The 23,806-nt window shown below is 44.1% G+C and overlaps 1 protein-coding gene and 1 pseudogene across 6 annotated transcripts; one reads left to right on the plus strand and one right to left on the minus strand.

Annotated features, from left to right (window-relative positions):
* The first annotated feature begins 201 nt into the window (after window positions 1-201).
* Window positions 202-21,273, plus strand: ERLIN2 (ER lipid raft associated 2). Of its 5 annotated transcripts, none has more exons than XM_030817095.1 (12): window positions 222-413; window positions 1,644-1,765; window positions 4,080-4,161; window positions 5,425-5,471; window positions 8,000-8,061; window positions 8,216-8,341; window positions 13,190-13,263; window positions 13,425-13,483; window positions 14,026-14,117; window positions 15,253-15,342; window positions 17,062-17,141; window positions 17,526-21,273. In XM_030817095.1, exons 1-12 carry the CDS (start codon window positions 306-308, stop codon window positions 17,724-17,726), a joined length of 1,143 nt encoding a protein of 380 aa, XP_030672955.1. In that variant the 5' UTR covers window positions 222-305; the 3' UTR covers window positions 17,727-21,273. The 5 variants fall into 5 exon arrangements, with proteins under 5 accessions (XP_030672959.1, XP_030672957.1, XP_030672955.1 ...); XM_030817096.1 differs by having other exon boundaries at window positions 353-742; XM_030817099.1 differs by lacking the exons at window positions 13,190-13,263; window positions 13,425-13,483; window positions 14,026-14,117; ... (1 more) ...; window positions 17,062-17,141; window positions 17,526-21,273 and adding an exon at window positions 9,216-10,192 and having other exon boundaries at window positions 202-1,164.
* On the minus strand, window positions 10,201-11,708 carry LOC100595854 (annotated as a pseudogene). The gene has a single exon (XR_001116192.2). The product of XR_001116192.2 is annotated as a UPF0428 protein CXorf56 pseudogene (transcript).
* Window positions 21,274-23,806: the final 2,533 nt, after the last annotated feature.

Consider the following 23,806-nt stretch of genomic DNA (forward strand, 5'->3'; position numbering starts at 1 on the left):
ACCAGGTTCGGCCTAATGCGGAGGGAAATCCGGAGCAATCCCCAAAGTCAACGTCTTGGAAAGGAACGCCCTGAGTCTCAGTACTCCGGGCCACGCGCGTCCTGCCGCTCGCTCTCGGGGCGCTCCCACCTGCATCGCCGTCATCCCCAGCCCCAGGCCGGATACCCAAGACCGAGGTCCAGGACCGCACCGACCAAGTCGCGGGCGATCCCTGGCGGCCGGCTACGGCCATTGACCGCTGGGAGCCACAGGGGCGGGGCGCAGAGCGAGCGCGGGGCGGGGGTGTGGTCTTCTCGCGTGAATTGATGGCGTCATCGAAGCGACGGCCCGGAAGGAAGTCGCGTGCTGAGGGGTGTGACGGTTTTCTTGCTCGTGGGCTCGGACGAGTACGGAGCGCCTGCAGGGACAGCCTGGTACGCGGCCCCCGCCCCTTCGTGTGCGCGCTGGGCCTAGCTACCGCTCCGGGTCGGGGCTGACCCGTCACCTTCGGGAACCTCAGTCCCAGCAGCTTCTCTCCCTCAGCCGGCCCGCGCCTGGAGAGAGACAGAAACCCTTTTCTGTCGCGTCCTCTCCTTGCGAGCCGCAGGGGTACCGAGCGAAGGCTGTTGGAGCCGCAGCCCCAGACCAGGGCGCTTGACCCTCTCTCGGAACGGGGCGGGGAAGGGGCGCGAGTGACCTCGGGGAGGGAAGGGCACTGGCAGGAAAGGACGCAACTGCAGATCGGTAGCCGGAGGCCGCCACGGTAAAATAAGCGCCTCGCAGATGTCCGCGCCCCGGTTACGTTAGACCTGGGAGGCAGAATCCACGCCCTGCGCTCACGGGCCCACGCACGCACAGCTGAACTTTGCAGTCAGTCACGATAGTTCCAGATCATTCAGCGTTCAGGATCCAACTCCTCCGCGTCCTGGTGCCGGAACGCGGTTGGACCCAGGAGCCCAGAGGCTCGCAGTTTGGGACATTGCCTTTTTCTCTGACCACGGGCTTGGGGATCTGTCAGGTGCAAAGTGCCAAAGTATATGGGGGGGGAGTGTGGCTTCAGGCTTGTTCAGAGCCCTGTCCTGTTTAGGGCCAAAGGAGTAACTGGGAAGGTGGATGCGAGGCCAGCGAATCCTACCTTGAAACTCTGCTCGCCTGCTGGCTCTGCCACTCCAGCATCTGAAAGGAGTAAATAATGGTTTCGTTTGAAACTGCAGGCAATTAGAAGTGGGAGACTCTGACCAGAATTACATAGCCACAACTGCCTGTCATTTGGCATCCTCTGTAATTTGGGCCAAAGTACTCCAGCTGCCTCTCTTCCCTACTACTTGTATGAAAGGTTCAATGACAGCACATTCGTGTTCACAGGAAGACAAGGCTGTGTTCTGAACCCTACCCAGCTGGCACGGGTTCTCCCTTGAGCAACGGCTGTATCCGGAGCCAGTGCTTCCTCAGTGCGGTGGGGGCTCTAATTTTACCCTTAAAGAAAGGCGAACGTTGACAGAGAACGAGGAGGAAGCGAGTTGTAGATCTAGCCTTGTGTTCACACGACACCAGGCTGGATATGAGTCACTCGCAGGGAGCTCAGCTTGGTGAGGTCCTCTCGCTGTTGTGGGCTTTTCTCCTGCACGTTGGACCACACACGTTTTCCCGTGTCTTTTCCCTAGGATAAAGGCTCACTGATGGCTCAGTTGGGAGCAGTTGTGGCTGTGGCTTCCAGTTTCTTTTGTGCATCTCTCTTCTCAGCTGTGCACAAGATAGAAGAGGGACATATTGGGGTATATTACAGGTAAGGCAGAGACAGGGAGAAGCCGGCAACTTCCTGTTAAATAGCTCCCTTTCCTGGTCATTGCTTTCCTAGCAGATTCTGCTGAACATCTCTGTTTATATTTCCTTGAATAGGGGAGCCTTTTCAGATGGAACTTTTTATGTCAGTAACCATGGGAAAGAGAATACACACACACACATATATATATGTAAATTTAGAACTTCGCTTAGTAGTCTAAGATGATGCCATGGGTGGTGATTAATAAATGTGTATATAGATTTAGAGACAAAATCTAAAGGAAACTGGTGCTCCTCATTGATCATCCCTAAAATACTGTTTTCTCCTACATCCCTCTGGCAGTCTTAGCTCTACATCCCTCTGGCAGTCTTAGCTCTACACTGCTAGGTTACCTTTACAAAAGCCAGCTGAGTCTCAGTTCTTGATGGCAACTTGAGAAGGTAGCCTACTGTGCTAATTTGGGATGCTCTTTTAAAATTAACATTTCAGCCAGCCTGGGTCACATAGTGAGACCCTATCTCTAAACAAAAAATAAAATTTTAATTGGCCGGCTGTGGTGTCACACACACGTAGTCCTAGCTACTCAGGAGGCTTAGGTGGGAGGATCACCTGAGCCCAGGAGTTTGAGACCAGCCTGAGCAACATAGTGAGAGCCCATCTCTACAAAAAGTAAAAAATTAGCCGAGCATGGCGGCACGTGCCTGTAATCCCAGTTATTTGGGAGGCTGAGGTGGATCACTTGAGCCCAGAAGTTTGAGGCTGCAGTGAGCTATGATCACACCACTGCACTCCAGCCTGGGTGACAGAGCAAGACCCTGTCTCTAAAAATAAAATAATATTAACATTTCAAGAAAAATGAAAGAGGCTGCAGGTTGACTTATGTCAATCAAAGCAAGCCTTAGGATAGTGGTTCCTACAATAAAGGAGCCCATTATGTCACTGTTTATTTTATTGGTTTTTTTTTTAATTCTTTGCATAATATAAAGCAAAGAAGCACTTATAAGTCTTGGGTTGCTTTCTTTTTAGTAACCTCCATGACCAAGTGTTTTGCTTTATGTCTTTATGAACTCTTCTTATATGTGCTGTTGTGATGCTTATTTCTGGATTGCTAACAGCAAGTTCTAAAACTCTGATTGGAATTCCTGTCTCCTTTAATTCTTTCTCCCCATCATCTGCTTACATGTTCCCCAAAGAGGCTTTTAACTTTATCATTTACATATAACTTGATTAGAAAGGTAACTCTATTGCCAAAACATATATTTCAATTATTTATAAAGTACTTCAAATTATTCTTTGGTTGGTCATGTCGTTGGACTCCAGCATTAGTGCAGGTAGTTGATAACCATATTACTGGACTTAACTGCCCTAATGGATTGCCACAAGCCCAACAGATATGACAAAGTAAAACAGACTTCCTCTTACCTTTTTTTTTTTTTTTTGAGACACAGTCTCACTGTGTTGCCCAGGCTGGAGTGCAGTGGTGCGATCTCGGTTCACTGCAACCTCCGCCTCCCGGGTTCAAGCAGTTCTCTGCCTCAGCCTCCTAAGTAGCTGGGATTACAGGCACTTGCCACCATGCCTGGCTAATTTTTGTATTTTTAGTAGAGACGGGGTTTCACCATGTTGGCCAGGCTGGTCTTGAACTCCTGACCTCATAATCCACCCACCTCAGCCTCCCAAAGATTACAGGCGTGAGCCACCGCACCTGGCCAGACTTCCTCTTATCTAAGTATACCCATGGATTCTGCTGTCTTTTTTTTTTTTTTTTTTTTTTTTTTTAGACAGAGTCTCACTTTGTTGCCCAAGCTGGAGTGCAGTGGCAGAATTATGGCTCACTACAGCCTCAACCTCCCAGGCTCAAGCAATTCTTACATCTCAGCCTCCCAAGTAGCTGGGACTGTAGGCATACAACCACCACACTTAGCTAATTTTTTTCCTTCTCTTTTTTTGTAGAGACGGGGTCTCGTTATTCGAGACAGGTTGGTCTCAAACTCCTGAGCTCATGCAATCCTCTCACCTCAGCCCCCCAAAGTGCTGACTGCACTAGTGGATTCTGCTGTCTTTATTCCATTTAGCCTGTGTGCCTATTTTTCTCCTTGCAAAAGCATGAACAATGGTTTTATGTTTTACCATCAGGCTTCCTAGAATATTAGGATCTAGCTGAGAGGAAGAAAGGGATCTGTGGCCATGGCTCCAGCACATGTCACTCTCTATTATATGTTTATAGTGCTGAAGGGAAAGTTGACCCTCATGATATTGATCTAACAAAGCCTTCTTGCCAAACTGAAGCTGCCTCTCTCTTCCCCCTCCTCTGCAGAGGCGGTGCCCTGCTGACTTCGACCAGCGGCCCTGGTTTCCATCTCATGCTCCCTTTCATCACATCATATAAGTCTGTGCAGGTATGCTTGGCCTCTGTGGTATGGTTGGACAACTGCAAATTTGGGCTGTTAACTAGTGCATGATTTGAAATTATTTAGCCATTGGATGAGTAAAGTGCCATTCTAGAGAATGATACAAGGATAATATATATATTTTATATATATATAATGAGGCTGGGAATTATTCCTTCAAGATAAAGCCAGAGAAGAACCTGTTCTGAGTATATGGAAAGAAAAGTCAGAGTTTATGTGTATGTTTTAAATCACAAGCTACCATGTTAGATGGAAAGAAAACGTAGTAATTTTGCTGATTCTTACTTGCATTCAGAAATATGAACATAATTTTTGCAGCGAGTGGGGAGGAGTTAAACTAAGTGAGGGGAAGTGACATCTAAACTAGGAGTGAGGTTAGTTGTGGCAGATCTAAAGCCTGGCTAAGTTAGACTTGCCACCTCTGAAGTATGTCCAGCTAAGAAGAATAACAAGATTTTACACTCTACACTGACCCAGGAGAATGTCTTGGGATACCTGCTAGGCATTTTCCCTGTAAGTTTCGTGTGCTGTTTACCGGGCTTTGTGGCTTTCAAACTGCATTCAGGTACATTGTCTCATTTGAGTCTCGTAGTAATCCTGAGAATGGGCTGAGCATGTGCTAGGGTCTGAGACAGGTTAAATAAGTAATCTGCTGTTTCAAAACTAGTACAATAGCCCTCCCCCTTATCCACTATTTCACTTTCCACAGGCTCAGTTACCCACAATAAACCATGGTCTGAAAACAGGTGACTACAGTACAGTAAGATATTTTGAGAGAGACCACCTTCAAATAACTTTTATGACAGTATATTGTTATAATTGTTCTATTTTATTGTTGATCACTTACTGTACCTAATTTGTAAATTAAACTTTATCATAGGTACGTGTTATAGGGTTTGGTACTCTCCCCGGTTTCAAGCATCCACTGGGGGTCTTGGAACATAAAGCGGTGCCTACCATAAATAGAAGAGGTAGAAGCAAATACAAGTCTTAAGATGCCCAATCCAGTTCACTAAACCATTGTTACTCAGCTTGTTCATGTGGTGGTTCACTTATAGTGAGGCTGGGGCAGGGGCCTTTGCTTGGCTTAGCAACCCTGTGAGGAAGTAGGATTAGGTGGGGTAATCATGTTTAATGAAGGCAATGCTCAACCCAAACAGGTATCCCAGGACAAAGGCATTTAGGATTCTGAAAAGTAAGTTACTTTGTCACTGCCCATCTTCTAGCACTTTATGTTTCCTCTGTTTCCAGACCACACTCCAGACAGATGAGGTGAAGAATGTACCTTGTGGGACTAGGTAAGGTACCCAAAATAAAGCTTTTAAGCCCAAATAAGTCAGAGAAAAGGCTGTCTGGCTGGCTGCAGGAAGAGACAGTGAAAAGGGAGGCACCCTTTCTTGGTTAATTCCCTGTTTCATAGCTCCCTAAATTGATTTGACCAGGTGATGGAGTGCAGTAGAGGAAATCATAGAAGGTTCAGGAGGGGCTAGAATGCTGTATGTAATAAGGAGTTTGCACTTACTGTATTAGAAGTGAGGATCGGCCGGGTGCAGTGGCTCACACCTGTAATCCCAGCACTTTGGGAGGCCGAGGCAGGTGGATCATGAGGTCAGGAGATCGAGACCATCCTGGCCAACATGGTGAAACCCCGTCTCTATTAAAATACAAAAATTTAGCCAGGTGTGGTGGGGCACGCATGTAGTCCCAGCTACTCGGGAGGCTGAGGCAGGGGAATCACTTGAACCTGGGAGGCAGAGATTGCAGTGAGCCAAGATCACGCAATTGCACTCCAGCCTGGTGACAGAGCGAGACTCTGTCTTTAAAAAAAAAAAAAAAAAAAGAAGAAGTGAGGATCACTATTCACAATAACAAAGACATGGAATCAACCCAAATGCCCATCAACGATAGACAGGATAAAGAAAATGTGATACATATACACTATGGAATACTATGCAGCCATAAAAAGGAACAAGATCATGTCCTTTGCAGGGACATGGATGGAGCTGGAAGCCATTATCCTCAGCAAACTAATGCAGGAACAGAAAACCAAACACCACATGTTCTCACTTAGAAGTGGGAGATGAATGATGAGAACACATGGACACATGGAGGGGAACAACACACACTGGGGCCTGTCAGTGGATAGGGGGTGGGGAGAGGGAGAACATCAGAAAGAATAGCTAATAGATGCTGAGCTTAATACTTAGGTGATGGGATGATCTGAGCAGCAAACCACCATGGCACACGTTTACTTATGTAACAAACCTGCATATCCTGCACACGTACCTCTGAATTTAAACACTGGAAAATAAAATTTTAATGTTAAAAACAAAAAAAGAAGTGAGGATGCACAAAGGTTTTTAGCAGATAAATGACCTGATACAAGAAGATAACTTTTGCATAACTAAAGAGAATGTCATAAAGGTAGGGGAGACCTTCAGGGCAAAGAGATCCGAAGAGAACACTGCTACAGCGGTCCCACTGGAAAGCAAAGAGAATTTAAACTGGGATAGAGTAACAATACCACAAAGAAACACTCTGACAAATCTGGAATTGGAACATTCCACAAGATCACAGGCCTGATCTCTTCACAAAGTGGTTGTATTTAGAGGGATGCTGGACTGGACAGAAACTTAAAAGAAACATAAACAGAAGCAAGAGTGAGCATTGATTAGAACCTGGTTCAAAATTAACAGCTATAACAGATACGACGGGAACTGTGTGAGTCCACTCAGGCTGCCATTACAGAGGACTACACACCAAAGGACTAAAATAATAGATATTTTCTCACCATTCTGAAGGCCCAAAGTCCAAGATCAGGGTAACAGCAGGGGTAGTTTTGGTGAGACCTCTCTTTCTGGCTTGCAGGTGACCACCTTTTTGTCATATCCTCACAAGGCCTTTCCTCTGTGTGTGCAAGAAGAGAGAAAAAGGTCTTTGGTGGATACCAGACCTTTTGGATCACAGCCCACCCTTATGACCTGTTTAACCTTAATTACCTTCTTAAAGGTCTAATCTCCAAATACAGTCACATTGGGGGTTAGGGCTTCAACATATGAATCTGGGGGCGAGGCATACACGGGTCAGTCCCTAACACAAACTGTTGGGGAAATCCAAATAAGGACTGGGTATTAGGTGATATTACAGAATTATTGCTAATTTTCTTAGGCTTGGGAATGATATCATGAGTGTGTAGGAGAATGATTATTCTTAGACAGTGCTCACCAAAGTAAAGGAGTAAAGTATCCTAACTGCAGCTTACTTTGAAATGTTCAGAAAAAAAAAGGTCAATAAATAAGGTAAAATGTTATCAGTGTTGAATTCAGGTGTCTGGATATGGATGTTAGTTGTACTATTCTTTCAGCTTCTCTATGTTGGAAATCTTTTTATAATATTTGAGGGCAAAGGGCGTGTGACACTAAAGTAATAGTGAAGACAGTTTAAGAAACATTGCTCATAACATTCCACAGTAACCTTCTAAGTTCTGAAAACTTCACCTTGACCCTCCTTAGTCTTTTCCATGCAACTGATTAATCAAAAGGCATTGCTGATTCCAAAGATATGAGTTACTCTTTCGTACTGGTCCCCAAAAATCTCACTTGTGTCTTTGTAGAGATGTTCCTAGGCAGTGTGATTTCTCAGGAGAGTATGTTGTTGCCATGAGCCCTGCAGAACCTCCCACTTGGAGATCCAAGCTGCCTTCCAACTTCCCATGAACTCTTCTACTCCTTTTCTGCCAAGCCCCATATCTTACGCCATCGCCCTGGGGGACTGCACCATATTCTAAGGCTTCCCAGTGACTTCTTGTCCATTCTCCTTCCAATAGTGGTGGTGTAATGATCTACTTTGACAGAATTGAAGTGGTGAACTTCCTGGTCCCGAACGCAGGTACGTCTTAACAGTTTATTCCCACCACCAGCTCACTTTCCCCAGCATGCCACTCCTGTGTCTGTTGTAGCACTTTGGAAAAGCAGAGCTGCTGTGTCTGAGGGCATTTTGAGTCTTGCCTTTTCTTATGTCAAGCCCTCTCCTTCCCTCTCAGTGTATGATATAGTGAAGAACTATACTGCCGACTATGACAAGGCCCTCATCTTCAACAAGATCCACCACGAACTGAACCAGTTCTGCAGTGTGCACACGCTTCAAGAGGTCTACATTGAGCTGTTTGGTAAGAAAGTCTCTCCTGAGCATGCCATGCTTAAGCAGGGTTCCTGGAACCCCGCGTCTCTCCACTGCCTAATGCCTGGCTGCCTGCAGGGTGTGATGGTCACTTATGGACAGGAAATGTTAAAGAATCTTGTGCTCAGGAGCTGGTCACAAAGGAGTTCCTGGAGAATGCTGATGGCAATGCAACAAGATCCTTAGAGGGCTGGAGCTTTGGGCACAGGGATCACAGTGGAGTAGAGTATTCACTTCTCGCCTCAATCAGAGGCTGGAGTGGAAATGTGTTCCCACTGTCCCTAAACTATCATTCTATAATGAAGACAAGGTCCATTCTAGAAGAACCGCAGAGATTGTCTAGATCAGCATCCTCATTTTAAGATGAGGGTACCGTGACCCAAAGCAAGAAAGTCGCAGAGCCAGGTGCCAGTTAGTGGGGCTGAAACAGGAGCCTTCCTCTCCTGGCTCTTACTTCAGCATTCTTCTCACCATGCCACACTGAACGGAGGGCCCCCAGGAATGGGTGATGAAAAAGACATGATTCGTAGTTAATTCTAGAAGTGAAATGAGAACCATAGCTCCTTCCAGTTCTCAGAACCTTTGTGATTTTTTTTTTTTTTACTCTGTACCTGTAGCAACGAATAGAAAAACACTTTAAACAAAAAGATTCCACATGCCTAAGTAGATATGTTTTGTCCTTTTTACCTTTTTCAAAGTAAAGGCAACCTGACTTAGCAGCAAAGGAAGGACACAGTTGGGTAACTGTTATAACTTGTTTGCAGTCAAGTATTCTGTTTAAACTCACTGCCAGAAATTCTCTAATAGCCAATGCCAAAAGTAAATGAATTTTTAACCAATAGTATAACTGTTCTTGACACTAGGACTGGAAAATGATTTTTCCCAGGAATCTTCATAAAAGGGACCCTGAGCAAGAACATTTTTCATAGCAGACAGGAGGTCTCATCCACATTGCCAGCAATCATAATTAAGCAAATTGCTTTTTGCACCATTTAAGATTTAGGAAATCATCCAAATTACTTTTAATGTTTCTGCAGTAGAAAATGAATCTAAATTCATTTTATAGGGTTTGTAGTCTTTTATCGGTTTTGGATTCACTGTGCTTTTAAGAAAAAGTTGGTAAATTTGCCACTGATTTTTCTTTTTAACCTCAAACTAATAGAATTTTATAAAATATTAATTTTCTGTAGCCACTGTCTTAGGACTTGTGACATTACATGAACATTTCAAAGCACTGAAAAAAGACAAAGGATCCCTAATGTCCCTGAAGAGGAAATTAAAATACAAAGTTGTTCTTCATTAGAAAACTTATTACTTTCTTACAGCTAAACTTGGTAGCTTAGTGAAGTACAGCTGCTTGTATGGAGGAGCTGGGGAAATATATTTGCTTTGAAACTTTTTTATTTTTACATCTCAGTCTTGCTAGCAAGCACTACTTGGCTTAGAATCTGTCATATCCATAAAGGAGAAGCTCATGTCTCTAGTCCTGGCCCTTCAACTCAGAAGGTTCTTCTATACTTTCCTTCTCCCAGGACTCTCATAACCCAGACTTTAAACATGAAGCTGCATAATTTTCATCACTTCTTACTCTGCCGCATCCTCTTTGCCCATGTTGTTAAAGTATTATCTAATACTTTGAAGTTTACCTGAAGAACCTCTTTGTGTGTACTTAGTAACACAACTTTTTTTCCTGTCCCAACACCTTTTAATACAGTTGAATGGATAGAAACATGGATACAAACACATGGATATAGGTATCACTGAAGCAGTGTGACATAAAATAATACCGATGTATACAACACTCCTCTGCAAATAGCAAACATAAAGTAAAAGATACACAACAGATCATTTTGTTTATCTCACTATCATTTATTAATCTATATGTCTCCCTCCCATGTATCCATGCAAGGAAGCAATACTAGCTGCCCTACTAGAGGGCAGCTCTCTTGGGTTACTTATTCAGACCCCATTTTCATTGGAATCTGTCCTACCCCCTCACTGCAATTTGGCTTTTCCTTCTTTGAATATAAAGTCTGACATGGGATGGCTCACCTATAGCTTCAGTGTGTTAAGTAAAGAAAGCTTTATGCAGATTCTGGCTTTTAATGGGTCTCCTCTGACAGTAGAAAGATTCAAACCACAGCCAATTCCAAGAACCCTTCTAAGAACAGAGACAGACTCACTTCAAAGGATCTGACTTGCTATACCTAAATATAATTCACGCTGCTTTTCTCTATGACACACCATAATATTTTGTCCAAAAATCTTGAAACATGTTATTAACTTTGAAGAAAGAATAAAACCAGCCACTTTAGAGACCGGAGACTCTCAAGCACTGATCTATTCATAAAGTTTCTACATAGCTGAAGAAGTTTGCATCAAATGGACAAAAAATAGTAAAGAAAACCTAAATACAGAAAAAATTAGAGAAAAATCCATCTCCTAGAAAGCAGGTCAAATGGACTCAGTTAAAGACCTCACTGCATGTAGGAGAATCAGTGGGAAACAACATAAAGCCTTCTGCTAGGACATAAATAGGAACCAGTCTATGTGGTCAAGAAATTACTTTGTCTCCTGATCTACATGCTTGCCTCCAGTCTAGGGCTCAGAAAAAAGCCTGGTTATTTAAACTGGTTGTCAATCAAGGTCCCCTTCATTTTCACTTTCTTGGCTTCCCATTCAGCCAGCTCTTGCAGTCGCCTCTTGCTCATGCCTTTGCGCTCCAGCTGTTTTTCAATCACTTTGGCGTTCTGTGCATACGAGTCAGCAACTTCCCTAGCCTCAATCTCCTCTTCCTCCTCATCAATGGTAGACACAGTGACAGAACTGAACTTGCCCATGTCTTTGGTCCGTTTGGTCATCATCACCTTTTTAGGAGGCTCTTGTTTCTGAGTATATATGTTCGTTTTCCCAAAGCCCTGGCCAAACTTGACTACTGCTCCATCCACAATGAAGGTAACGGGAGCATTCTTCGGCTGGGATTGGTAGAAGAGCAGCAGTCCACACTTTGCACATTTCTTTCTGTACTGTAGTTCAATGCCTTCAGATCTCCGCAGATACATAGTCTCTTCGTCTTCTGTGTTACAAAACTTATGGGCATGTTTGGCGGCATCAATTACACGGGACCGGTCCCGGGGCCTCATGGGCAATTTCTCTAACTGACAGTCCAGCACTAGGACCACCTGGCCGCACAAACAGTAGTACACATGGAGGGGCTTCTCACCGTCGTCATATTCCTCCCGGTCCCGAGTGTCAGAGCAGACTACTGACCGAGACACTACTTTCGGCATGGTTTCCAGGAGCAACCTAAAAACTCTACGCCAAGAAGAGGGTCGCGCCGAAATGACGTCACGAGCGCGCCTTGCGCCTTTTCCCTGCGGCTACCTTGGTAATACGATTTAAATGGCATTTATCAACATTTCCATAACATATAAACATCAATATTACTAAAACAACTTGAAAAGTATTTCTTTCACATTTTTCCGGTAAGCTACTAGCCCAGGGCCACAGGTTTCCACCTTGACTGAGATATAATTTGGTCTGATGAATGACGTTATTAACTTATGGAGGACACGGGCCATTTAAAGTTTGGTTGGTATTCTACTTAAAATATGAAATGTAATATTTAGTTCTAGTTGCTAAATTGGTTGACCTCTAGCAGGTGTGAGGTGCCGACTTGATGGCATTTCTCCTTCGGTGCTCAGTCTTGTGAGAGCACATCCTGTATGTAGAAACGTTACCGTCCCTTGTTTACTGATAGTACTGTCTTAAAATCCTAATAATCAAGGCCCACCAGTTAAACAAGCTTGTTATTTTTGCTACTAGCCAGCTTCCATGGGCCTCCGTTTTGGCATCGTAAAGGACGGAGACTTTCTCTTCCTCAGAGGCTCTTATTTGAGCGCAGGTGACCACGAAAGGACCACTTAAAGCAGGTGGCAGCTGACAGCAAAGGAGAGATGCAGTGTACAAGTCCCAGCCTGATTTCACTCGGTCTTTTTCTCTAAGCCCCTCCGGGATCTTATCGAGGATCTCATGGGCAAAAGGCAAGGAAGAGGATTCTAAAACCTGAGAAGCCCAGGCCAGAGAAAGCAGATTTGGTGCTGCTGTTCTGAGATTGCAGCTGGAAAGGAAGGCGGGGTGGGGGGAGAGTAAGTTACAGCTGTTTCTACATTTGTCTGTGAAACAACTCATGTGGATTCCATACAAAGAAATCAGGACCAAAGCAAACAGCACATCAAAAGCCTGGGGCTCGCTTCCAGAACTGTAAATTTTAATTTTCCTTTTGTGTTGTTTGATGGAGTTCCTAATAGAAACAGTCTTCCTTGGGGCTCTCCTTGACGTCAAAGTCTGTTTTTCTTTTAGAAACTTCTAAAATTACTAGATTTAATGTGCTCAGCTCTTTCCACAAAACCTAAATAGCCATTCCACCTTCTTTCTCCGTGGAAACTGTGAACCTTCCTTCTCTTTTGCTGCTATTGTCTAGGGAAAGGCTGCTGCCTCGCGCAAGAAATGTACTAGAATTGTTTGTTCTTCCTTTTTTTTCTTTTTAAGCTCTCACCCCCTGTAGGGCATGGTTAGTATTTTCAGAACAAAGGTTGAGTTTTATCTTGAGGCACAGAAAGAAAATGCCCTTGCGTTCACCATTTAGAGGGCTGCCTGTGCAGGCTGCTTCAGAAGTTGGGCAGGGGATCTTTAGATTTGTGGGCTTTGATAAGCACACTCCCTTGGGAAGGTACATTCTTGAGCTGGTGATTGAGCTTGCACTTTACCCTCATCCTGCCCTCCCTCATCTAGAAAGTGTAACAACTCCTTTTTCTCCATTTTTTCTTTATTCCAGATCAGATTGATGAAAATCTCAAACTGGCTTTGCAACAGGACCTGACCTCCATGGCCCCTGGGCTGGTCATTCAAGTAAGCATTGCTGCATGGGAGCAGCCCCTCTCTCTCTGACATTGCTTCCCTTCTCCCAAGGGATGTCCATTTTATTCAGGAAGATCAAGGCCCAGTGGGAGCTGCGTGTGTCCCTCACTACCCTCACTTTCCCATCAGCTGCTGTTTTAATCTCTCTCCAGGCTGTGCGGGTAACAAAGCCCAACATACCAGAGGCAATCCGCAGAAACTACGAGTTGATGTGAGTATACCCTCCGCCTGGGCTGTGACCACCAGTGCCTCCCACCTCCCACCTCGTCCCATCCCAGAGGTAACCGAAGCTGCCAGGCTTCTCAGTTATCCCCTTGCTGGAGGATTTGCCACAGCCCACTGCACTGTAAGATTGGGCAGGCGAGTCAGGGCCACCACTGGGGCTCCCTGCCTGTGATTGAGAACCCCAGGATGATCCCTGTAAAGCAGCGATGTTTTGAAAAGGGCCAGGAGGCCTTGTTTGTGTTCAGTGACTCATGCCCAAGGTGGAGACAGGAGCAAGAGACCAGTAAGTGGACAGGCAGGTGTATTTTACTAAATTATGTTTTATTTCCCACAAATGAGTTATTTGGGAGGAGAAGAGCTATGTTACTGTCGACAACAGATCAGCTTTTACCTGGGCCATGGAACAGCCTTCCAGGAGGAGTAGGAAATGGGAGTTTGCCTCTCTTCAGCAGAAGAATTTGACTTTCATGGGGATAGTGAAGCTCCTGAGTTTTCCATAGCTGCCTCATGGCTTTTTCTTCTCTTCAGGGAAAGCGAGAAGACAAAGCTTCTCATTGCAGCCCAGAAACAGAAGGTGGTGGAAAAGGAAGCAGAGACAGAACGGAAAAAGGCGCTCATTGGTCTGAATGTGGTTCTGTGATCCCCCTTTCCAGGCAGAAGGGCTGGGGGTGGTGGGAAGATGCAAGGAGGCTGAGGCCTGGTGAGACCCCATGGTCCTCCAAACCACTTCCACAGTGCAGGTGTGGCAGGTGGACTCCCAGAAGCAAAGTTGAAATTGTCAGATCATGGCCAAGGGTAATGAGTTTTTTGAGTTTCCACTTACCTCTTAAATGAAAGAAGCCCCACCTGTTAATTCTTTTTTTTTTTTTCCTTTGAGATGGAGTCTTGCTCTGTCGCCCAGGCTAGAATGCAGTGGCACGATCTCAGCTTACTGCAGCCTCCGCCTCTCAGGTTCAAGTGATTCTCCTGTCTCAGCCTCCTGAGTAGCTGGGATTACAGCGGGTGCCAGCATACCTGGCTAATTTTTGTATTTTTAGTAGAGATGGGGTGTCACCATGTTGGCCAAGCTGGCCTCAAACACCTGACCTCATGATCTGCCCACCTCGGCCTCCCAAAGTGCTGGGATTACAGACGTGAGCCACCATGCCCAGCCTGTTAATTCTTAATAATAATGGCTAACAATTAAGCACTTACTGTGAGCCACATACTTTTCTAACCACTTAATATGTGGGTTAAGTCAACCCTCACAACCACTGTTTGAGGTAGGTACTGTATTATCCTTAACCTCATTTTATCGAACCAAAGCACAGAGGGGTAAAATACCATGCCCAAGGGCATATGTCAAGTAAGGGGTGGAACTGGGGTTCAAACCAAGGACACTGACTCTAGAAGCTATGTTCTAAGTCACTGCACTGTATTATCAACAACCAACCTGACCCGTCTACAGTGAAGGGCCAGGTAGAACCCTACTAGAATACTTCAGTCTTACAGAATATTCCTTTGGGAGAAGTTCCCTTGTGAAGTTAGGGCTCATGCTTCCTATGTTGGGCCCAGGTCTCCTCGGTTACCGTCTCACACTGATGGAAGGGGACTGTGCTCACTGGCATATCCCACTCTGCCCTTGTGTGTCCCCACAGCTGCCCTCTGGGGGCTCTCCAGCCAAGCTGGCCCACCAGGACACTCAGCTCGGGTAAAAGGTGAAATTAGTCAAACTCTGAAATGCCAGAACTGTAATCCTCACTATCATTTATTCAGAGGCAGAAAAAGTGGCCCAGGTGGCTGAGATCACCTACGGGCAGAAGGTGATGGAGAAGGAGACTGAGAAGAAGATTTCAGAAATTGAAGGTAAGCAGAAGGGGCAGTCATGCCTGAGTCCTCCTCAGACCCCGCCCTGTGGCCAGTGGGTCGGGGAGCCATTGTCTTTGCCCTTTAACTGTGCTCAAGGATGTCATGATCTCTGTGCAACAGCAGCTTTTCTCCATGTGGAGACTTGAGTTTTGAGGCGATTGTGGCCAGGCTGGCATCTGTTTTCTACTTCAGAGAGCATTTGTTCATTCAGCAAATGTGGCTGGAGTGCCAGTATGTGCCCGGGATTTTGTTAGGCATGAGAAAAAGGAAGTCCCGTAGACCCTGCTGTCTTGGAGTACCCAGGCTAGCAGGGCCTTGGAGCGGTGGGAGTGTACTCTCAGCAGTTGGCTCTCCCCCTTGCCTTAGCTACTTCTGCTCCAAAGTTGGTCAGCGCCACGGTTTTGGGCTCAAAGTCTGTTCTCCAGGTCTATGCAGATATTAAGCCAGGTTTGAAGAAGACAGATTTTCAGGACCTGTCAGACAGGAGCTGGAGAGAAAGGTTTTCTTTGCTGGCTTTTCTGAATATCATTCACCTTCTGTTCCTGCTCCTAAGCCTGCACCTCCTTCCCACTGCCCACCTCTTCTTGGGGTGGCTTATTTCAAGCAAATTCCAAGGCACAACTGGGACCTCAAGGCCCAGCTTCAGGCTACAAAGTGTTATGTCTAATTATACTCATTATTGGGCCTGTCAGGCTTTGCAGGGGCCCATAGAAGAGCCAGTTAGGATTTCACAGATCAGTGGCTCCTCATTAGGGAGCTCTTAGCAAAGCAACACGTTTTTATTTCTCACAAATACATGTCATCAAGTGCTCAGGCCCGCTGAGGGGGCCCCACAGCAGCCATGGACTGCAGGTTCCTTCCACACGGGGTCACACTGCGGGCACTCAGTGAAAACCCACCCACAGACTGACCTTTCTCCAAGGCATGTTGCTACATATATTACTCACATGAGGCTGGCCCGTTCCCAAGACAAGGAGGTAAATATCAAAAATTTTCTATCAGCTTGACAGAAAGCTAGTCTCAGAGCTGATTAGGGAAGAATATGGCTTGCACAGAGGAATCAAATAGGTCTTAATCCAAACACGTGTTGGTCTTGACCATGGCATGTAATTCTCTCTCAGAATCACACCAGCTTAATCACTGTTAATTAGGACCTTTTTGAAATGATTGATGGAAATAAAAGGGAATTGAAGTTGGAGAGGGACTGAACTGTGTTATGTTCATGGCATTCAGTTTTAGGGTGGATCGACCTCTGGCCGTACTTAGAGCCACCTTTGAGCTTTCCTGCTTTTGCTGTGTAGCACAAGAGGGAGGAGTGGAGAGCTCTGGCCTGGAGCTTGAGGCAGGGTCCCACTGCTGTGCTTCACAGACATGGATCTCCAAAAGAAGTAAGACAGGAAGCGCTTCTGGCTAACACTGCTTTCTTCCGTAGTGCTGTCAACATGTATGTTTGGGCCATAGCCACAGACTTGCTGTCCTTGTCATAGGGAGATGTTTTCAAAACACTTTTTCATCTTAGGTGATCCTTACAACAACTTGTACAATAGGGGAAAATGCACGTAAAACACAGAGGAAAAAGCAGTCTCCCCCAAGTCACAGAGGCAATCGGGGCAAAGTTCCAGGGACCAGAACAGAGTCTTCCCATAGCCTCTGCACTTCCTACAAAGAACTCAGTTTTAGCACTTCACCAAGTTCACTGCACTCCTTCCCCCTCAGATGCTGCATTTCTGGCCCGGGAGAAGGCAAAGGCAGATGCTGAGTGCTACACTGCTATGAAAATAGCCGAAGCCAATAAGGTAAAGACCCCGCACAGCCTGATAAAAAGGAGTCTTTGGGTCTGGGTCTGTATTGCGGGAGAGTTTCCAGTGTTGAGTGCCTGCCACCACCCAAGGCCCTTCATGGGCAGAACTGAGGATGCCTGTGCTGTGTGGTCCAGGTACTTTCCTTCTCCTTGGACATGCCTTGACAGAAGCTTAGTTTAATTTTGTGTTAAACATGGAAACGTTTAACTTTTGCACCTCTGCTCCAAGATCTGAGATGACTGTCTCTTACAGAAATGTAACAGTGAGACCACAAAAAGTAGGTAGGGGCATAAATATAGGAAAATTTAAGGGGCACCACCCCCCATCCTCTCTAATGTGGTTCAACCTAAGTCTTCCATACTTTTTTTTTTTTAACAGCTGAAGCTAACCCCTGAATATCTGCAGCTGATGAAGTACAAGGCCATTGCTTCCAACAGCAAGATTTACTTTGGCAAAGACATTCCTAACATGTTCATGGACTCTGCGGGCAGTGTGAGCAAGCAGTTTGAGGGGCTAGTTGACAAGCTAAGCTTTGGCTTAGAAGATGAGCCCTTGGAGACGGCCACTAAGGAGAATTGAAAAAAACTTGATACGACTGCAAATGATACTTAAGCAGATCTTTATTTTTTAAGATGAATCAGAATGTTCCTCCCTCCCCCACTACCTTCTCTGACTGTCTTCCAGTTACTGTGGTGAAAAAGAAGAAATGAACTTAAATCCACTTCCTTTCCAGGGAAGGGAGGATGGGGACTGATGATGGGGGGTTTTATTTCAGGTAAGCAGTTTATATGACTTCCAATAAGATTTGTAAACCATGGGCTTGACCTTTGACCTCTAGACACTAATTTTATCCTTTAAGGCTGGCTTAATTAGGGATGCTATCATTAAGGAGAGGGAGAAATGTAGAGTGTTACTTCCAACTCATTTGATTTCCCTTACTTGGGAAAATGCATCCAGTGTTCTCACCTCTGCCTCCGAGGTGGGAGATGTCTGTGGGTGAGGCTCAGCAACTGAGCAAATATGTGCCTGAGTTTGCCAGTAGAGCTGTGAAGAAACAGCTGCAGAGAACGTTCAACCTTCCTGGCATTCTTGTCTGCATGTGTGTGAGTTATTTTAGAGGCGTGCTTTCTTGAGTCCTCATAAGGAAGTACTGGTGCTAGGTTTTGCAAGATTTTGTATACACTTTGTTCCTTGCCCTAGGGCTCAGAGTGGCGGTTTCTGACTACATTTCTAGAGTCAGAGCTTGATCACCACCACTCAATTATTTCAGCATCTTTTCACCTATCCTGTGATTTGTTTTTTTTTTTTTCTTCTCAAAAATTCTGTTCATTGGTTCCACTCAGCATCAAGAAGACAGGGACAAACAACTCAAGTGTCTTAACAGCTGCTGGAGTGGGATCCCTGTTATCTCTTAGCCACTGCAGGACCTGCCTGACAGGTTATGTGTGCACCTCGAGATGAAGTGTCTTTCTGTTATTGTAGAGATTCTGCAGTGAAGAGGTCTGACACCATGTGTGGAGGAGGAGGAACAATCGGTCAAGAGATGTCCTGGTCTTAATGCCTGTGGCTTGTGCTGGGAGTGGGTCTGACTTAGTGATAAAAGGACTCTATTCACTAAGTAGCCTGTGTTTTTAAATCCAGGGCTGCAGGCAGCAACACAAGTCAGGCTGAACATCCAGTCTCCAGAAACAGCTGTGTGGAGCAAGTCAGAGTTCATGCCCAAGTCCCCGGGTTGGAATGACTGTGCCAAAATCCATTCAAAGGGTTTTCTTTTTCATTACTAGGTCAGAACATTTTGAGTCACCTTGGGAGATTCAGGATGGGGAGAGCAAATTTGAACAAAAGGTTTTTCTTATATCCTGAGATTGAGGGGTAGGGGGTGTCCAACCTGTATAGCCCATGGGTTGTATCTAGAATTAAGTGGAGGGCAGCTCTCTGGAGTTAACTTGCGAGCATATTGGTGCCCTCCATGACCACCTCTGGCTTAGGACTCCAGCCCTGTTATGAGCTGAACCCCCCTCCAACTCCTGCACCCCTCTTCCCTAGGTGAATCTGTGAATGCCCTTTCTGGCAGCAATCCCTGCCTTCTTTTTGGGCCCATGCCCAGACTTCTGGTTTAAGGAATGGTCCCAGGGCTTGGGCCAGCTTGCTCAGGAGTTTTGGGAGCATTAAGCCTGCCTAGAAAGATACAGTGTTAGCTCCCCTTACTTGAAAGTTGCCCTTCTCTGTTCGGACTCCTGGGACTTCCGGTCCTGGGCACACTTTTTGCAGGCAACAAAATGTGCCTGGGAGTGATGGATTTTAATGTGCTCCACAGTCCTTTCAGAAGGTGGTCATTTCCCTTGGCTGGGCGCGGTGGCTCACACCTGTAATCCCAGCACTTTGGGAGGCCAAGGCAGGCGGATCACCTGAGGTTAGGAGTTCGAGACCACCCTGGCCAACATGTGAAACCCCATCTCTACGAAAAATAGAAATATTAGCTGGGCATGGTGTCAGGCACCTGTAATCCCAGCTACTTGGGAGGCTGAGGCAGGAGAATTGCTTGAACTCGGGAGGCAGAGGTTGCAGTGAGCCAAGATCATGCCACTGCACTCTAGCTTGGGCGACAGCGAGCCTCCGTCTCAAGAAAAGAAGGTGGTCATTTCCCAAGACTAGCATAGGGAGTATCCATTTAAAATACATTCGTCTTCCTCCCATTTCCATGCTGTTAATCACTTGTTAGAGCAACACGACATGCCCAGCATCCCACTTCCCAAAAATGTCTACTCCTTCTACTCTGAGCTCTTGTTGCCTAGACCTCAGAAAACACCAGTTCACCACAGTAGAACCGGGAGCAGGGATAGCTCAGCTTCTCTGAATAGCACACTTTGCTCAGGTCTTAACTTGAGGGCCTCTCCGGTACTAACATCCTGCGATAGCTTGTCCCATGACCACAGAAGAGCCTCAATGGAGTCAAGTCCTGCTGCAGCTGCCCCGCCCCAAGTTTCTATCATTTCCTCTTTAAACAAAAAATATGTTATCCTACACATTAGTGTCAATCCAATGGTTGTCTCTTATCTGTCAAAATAGCAAAATCATGGAAATCAGCTGCTTTATTTGCATAGGACAACTAACCCATCTGTCTGTGTAACTTTGTTTTTATTTTAACTCTTACTAGAAAATCTAATCTTAAAACATTTGAATTCTAAACATGTAAAATGTGACAGCCTGCAATTTTGTAGACAGTGAAGTAATGGCTGCTATTTATAAATGGAACATCTATCAAAATAAGTAACTGTTTATAAAATTCAGTTTTTGTAGGATTTTCCAAGGAAAAATCACCTTGGTTGAATGTTTCTCACTCATTAAACTTTACAAAAGTGATTCATATTCAGTACTGTTTTTAATCACTTTTTAAAATATAAGGACCGAATGTTTGCAAGGAAACCAAAGTTTATTAATAATTTTTATATAACTAAAATAAAATAGATGTGGAGGGATCTGTGATCATATAAAAAGGGAGGGTTACTGAAAGAATTTTAGCAATATATTGATTCAGGAAAAGGAGCTGTTTTATAAATGATGATTCACTGTTCCTATGGTTCTATGTATCTTTCAAAACCGATAATATCTTTACTATTTAAAGAGTAAATAGTGAAAGTAAGATGGTCATACTTACTGACTTTATCTATTTAAGTTTGATGGAGATAAACTATATCTTGGCTAGTGGCTACTGTGTCTGTGAATGTAACCAGTACTTCTTTAAGCTCTATTCAGTAGGGTTCTAGCCACTGCTTTTTTGTTGTTTCTAGCCACTGTTGTTTTTTTTTCTTTTCCTTATAAAAGAGGTAATAACCAATCATTTTGTGTTTGTATTTCTATTCCTTTCTATTTCTGCCTTTGTGTAGACTGATGATTAGGTAGTCAAACTACTTCTACTTTCAAAGAGCCCCAAGGGCTTAATGACCCCATTTGTAACTGAGAAATGATTCTTGTTTTAGTAATCATTCTATAAATGATACTGCTGGATTGATTGCCGTGGGTTGATAGCTGGAGGAATTGTTTTGGACAATACTAACAGTCCCATGTGAATTTATGTCTTAGTTTTATTTGCAGTCTTGCTAAGTAAAATGAGTCTTTGTATCTACTTTTTTATTAAAGTGAAATTTAGCAATAGTTAATATTAGGTGACATAAAGAAATAAAACATCCCCGACTAGTGAGTTAAGTACAAGATCTCTCTAAAAATAAACTGAGATGAATATCTATCCCCATTATCGATACAGAATTTGTGAACGTGGCATAATTCTTGGGTAGTGCTATAGAGATTTATCATTTTAAACAATTCACACACCACTGCAATTCTGCTCCAAAGAGCAAAGATATTTTCAAGTGAACCAAAATTCATTTTGATATCAGTTCAGTGGACGAACTCCCAGTCTTCACTCTGGAAAGCTGCCCAGCTTAGGGTTGCCAGATAAAACATAAGATACCTAATTAAATATGAATTTCAACAATGTACAATTTTTAGTATAAGTACTATATGTCCTAAACACTGCATGAGACATACTCATACCAAAGTATTTGTTGTTTATGTGTAATTCATATTTAACTGGGTATCCTGTATTTTTACTTGTTAAGTCTGGCAACCCTAGCCCAGGCTTTCTCAGGTTTTTTTTAACAGGGATCCCAAGCTTTTTCTATTGGTTTGAGAGCCTGCTACACAAATAATATGATCTTAACAATTGAATAGTTACATTAAGAGTGTAGTTACTGGAGTTAGACTGCCAAAGTTCAAATCACTGCTCTACTACTTCTTAGGTGTGTGGTCTTGAATAAGTTTTTTGACCTCTCTAAGCCTCAGTTTCTTCATTAATAAAATGAGTTGCGTGGCTTATATGAAATAATGCATACGAAGGGCTTTCACACTGTTCCTTGCATGTATGTATTCAAAAACTTCAATCTGGAGAAACGGGCTAAAAAACATACAGCTATTAAATGGGAACCACTAAGTAGAAAGCCAAACACGTGAAAAAAATGGAGTAAGATTACAAACGGGATAGCACATAGAAGAAGGGAATGACATTGCAATGCAGCAAACACAGTATTGAGGATACATACCTCTACAAAAATTTTGTGTAGAAAATAACCTGGTTTAAAGAAAGAAAAGAAAAGAAGCCAGGCACGGTGGTTCACACCTGTAATCCCAGCACTTTGGGAGGCTGAGGCGGGTGGATCACCTGAGGTCGGGAGTTCGAGACCAGCCGGACCAACATAGAGAAACCCCATCTCTACTAAAAATACAAAATTAACCAGGCATTGTGGCGCATGCCTGAAATCCCAGCTACTTGGGAGGCTAAGGCAGGAGAATTGCTTGAACCTGGGAGGTAGAGGTTGCAGTGAGCCAAAATCACACGACTGCACTCCAGCCTGGGCAACAAGAACAAAACTCTGTCTCAAAAAAAAAAAAAAAGGAAACAAAAGAATCTGATTTGGCCCTGTTGAGAGGAACTGTCCAGTTGTGGGCTCCAATTTTAAAAATGAAAAAAATTTGAAGAAGCTAGAAAGAAAATGTTAAAACCAAAAAGAAAAAAAAGTAATTAAGAAATAAAGCTCATAGGTTGATGCCAGAAAAGGCAGAAGGGACATTTAATGACTTCATGATTATAAAAGTTACATAATGGTAGCTAAAAAGAGGAAATTCGCTTGAATAAAGGAGGATTTGTAAAGAATTTACTTAAGGCTTGCTAAATTTTCAAATGGGGAGGAGTAGTTACTTGCAAATAGAAAATAAATATTCTCCTCTGATGGTCTTCAGAAATTGTGAAGACTCTGTGCTGTTTGGGATGGTTTAAATGTCATTCTTTCTGTATGAAATCTCCCTAAGTCTTCCCTAGGTCTAGGGTTCTACTATCTATATAGACATTTCAAAGGCCAGATGTGATGGCATGTTTGCCAAGAGCTTGCTTTCATGGGCTACTCTACCTGAATTCATTTAAACTGGGATGGGACATGGGCATTATTTCTCCATTTCTCTTTAGAGCTAAGTAACCAGGCAACAGTAATTTTCTATTTTACTTTTTTATCCCCCTAAAAGACTCACAGTAGGCTCAGAAGTAAACAATTTTTAAATCCATATATGTTTTTCTCATAATTTGGATTTATTCCAGACTTTGAGGGTGTTTTAAAAGCTTGATGGCGTTGATGGTGAATAAGTATACTAGATTTTAGATTATTTATAAAATCTGTTTCTCTGGGCATTTGGCTTTTTAATCTTTCTCTTTTCCCCTTTGTCCTTGCAAATTATTGGAGCAATTTAAAGACAATTACTGGTGATGAAATGCTTTTGGACTTGTATTTTTCAAGGATTAGGTAGTAGGGGAAGATGAAAGGTTAAATTGGATGGTTGATGTCCCAGGAAGAGGAAGAGAAGAAATTAAAAAAGCAAGTAAGGAAAAAAAGGGAAAAAGTGAAATAAAATTAATTCAAAAGTGCAACTCAGAAGAAATTGGAATGTGAAATGACCATGGGACTGGGGGCACCATGATCTTTTTGTCTCCATTTCCATTTTCATAAGACCACAGAATGTCAGAGATGAAAAGCATATTGGAAGTAAATCGGCAGTAAAGCCTGTCTTAGCCTGGTCTCTCTCAGGGTTCCTTTACAGAGTGACGCCTCAAT

Source organism: Nomascus leucogenys, chromosome 8, assembly GCF_006542625.1.
Source record: "Nomascus leucogenys isolate Asia chromosome 8, Asia_NLE_v1, whole genome shotgun sequence".
Lineage (NCBI taxonomy): Eukaryota > Metazoa > Chordata > Mammalia > Primates > Hylobatidae > Nomascus > Nomascus leucogenys.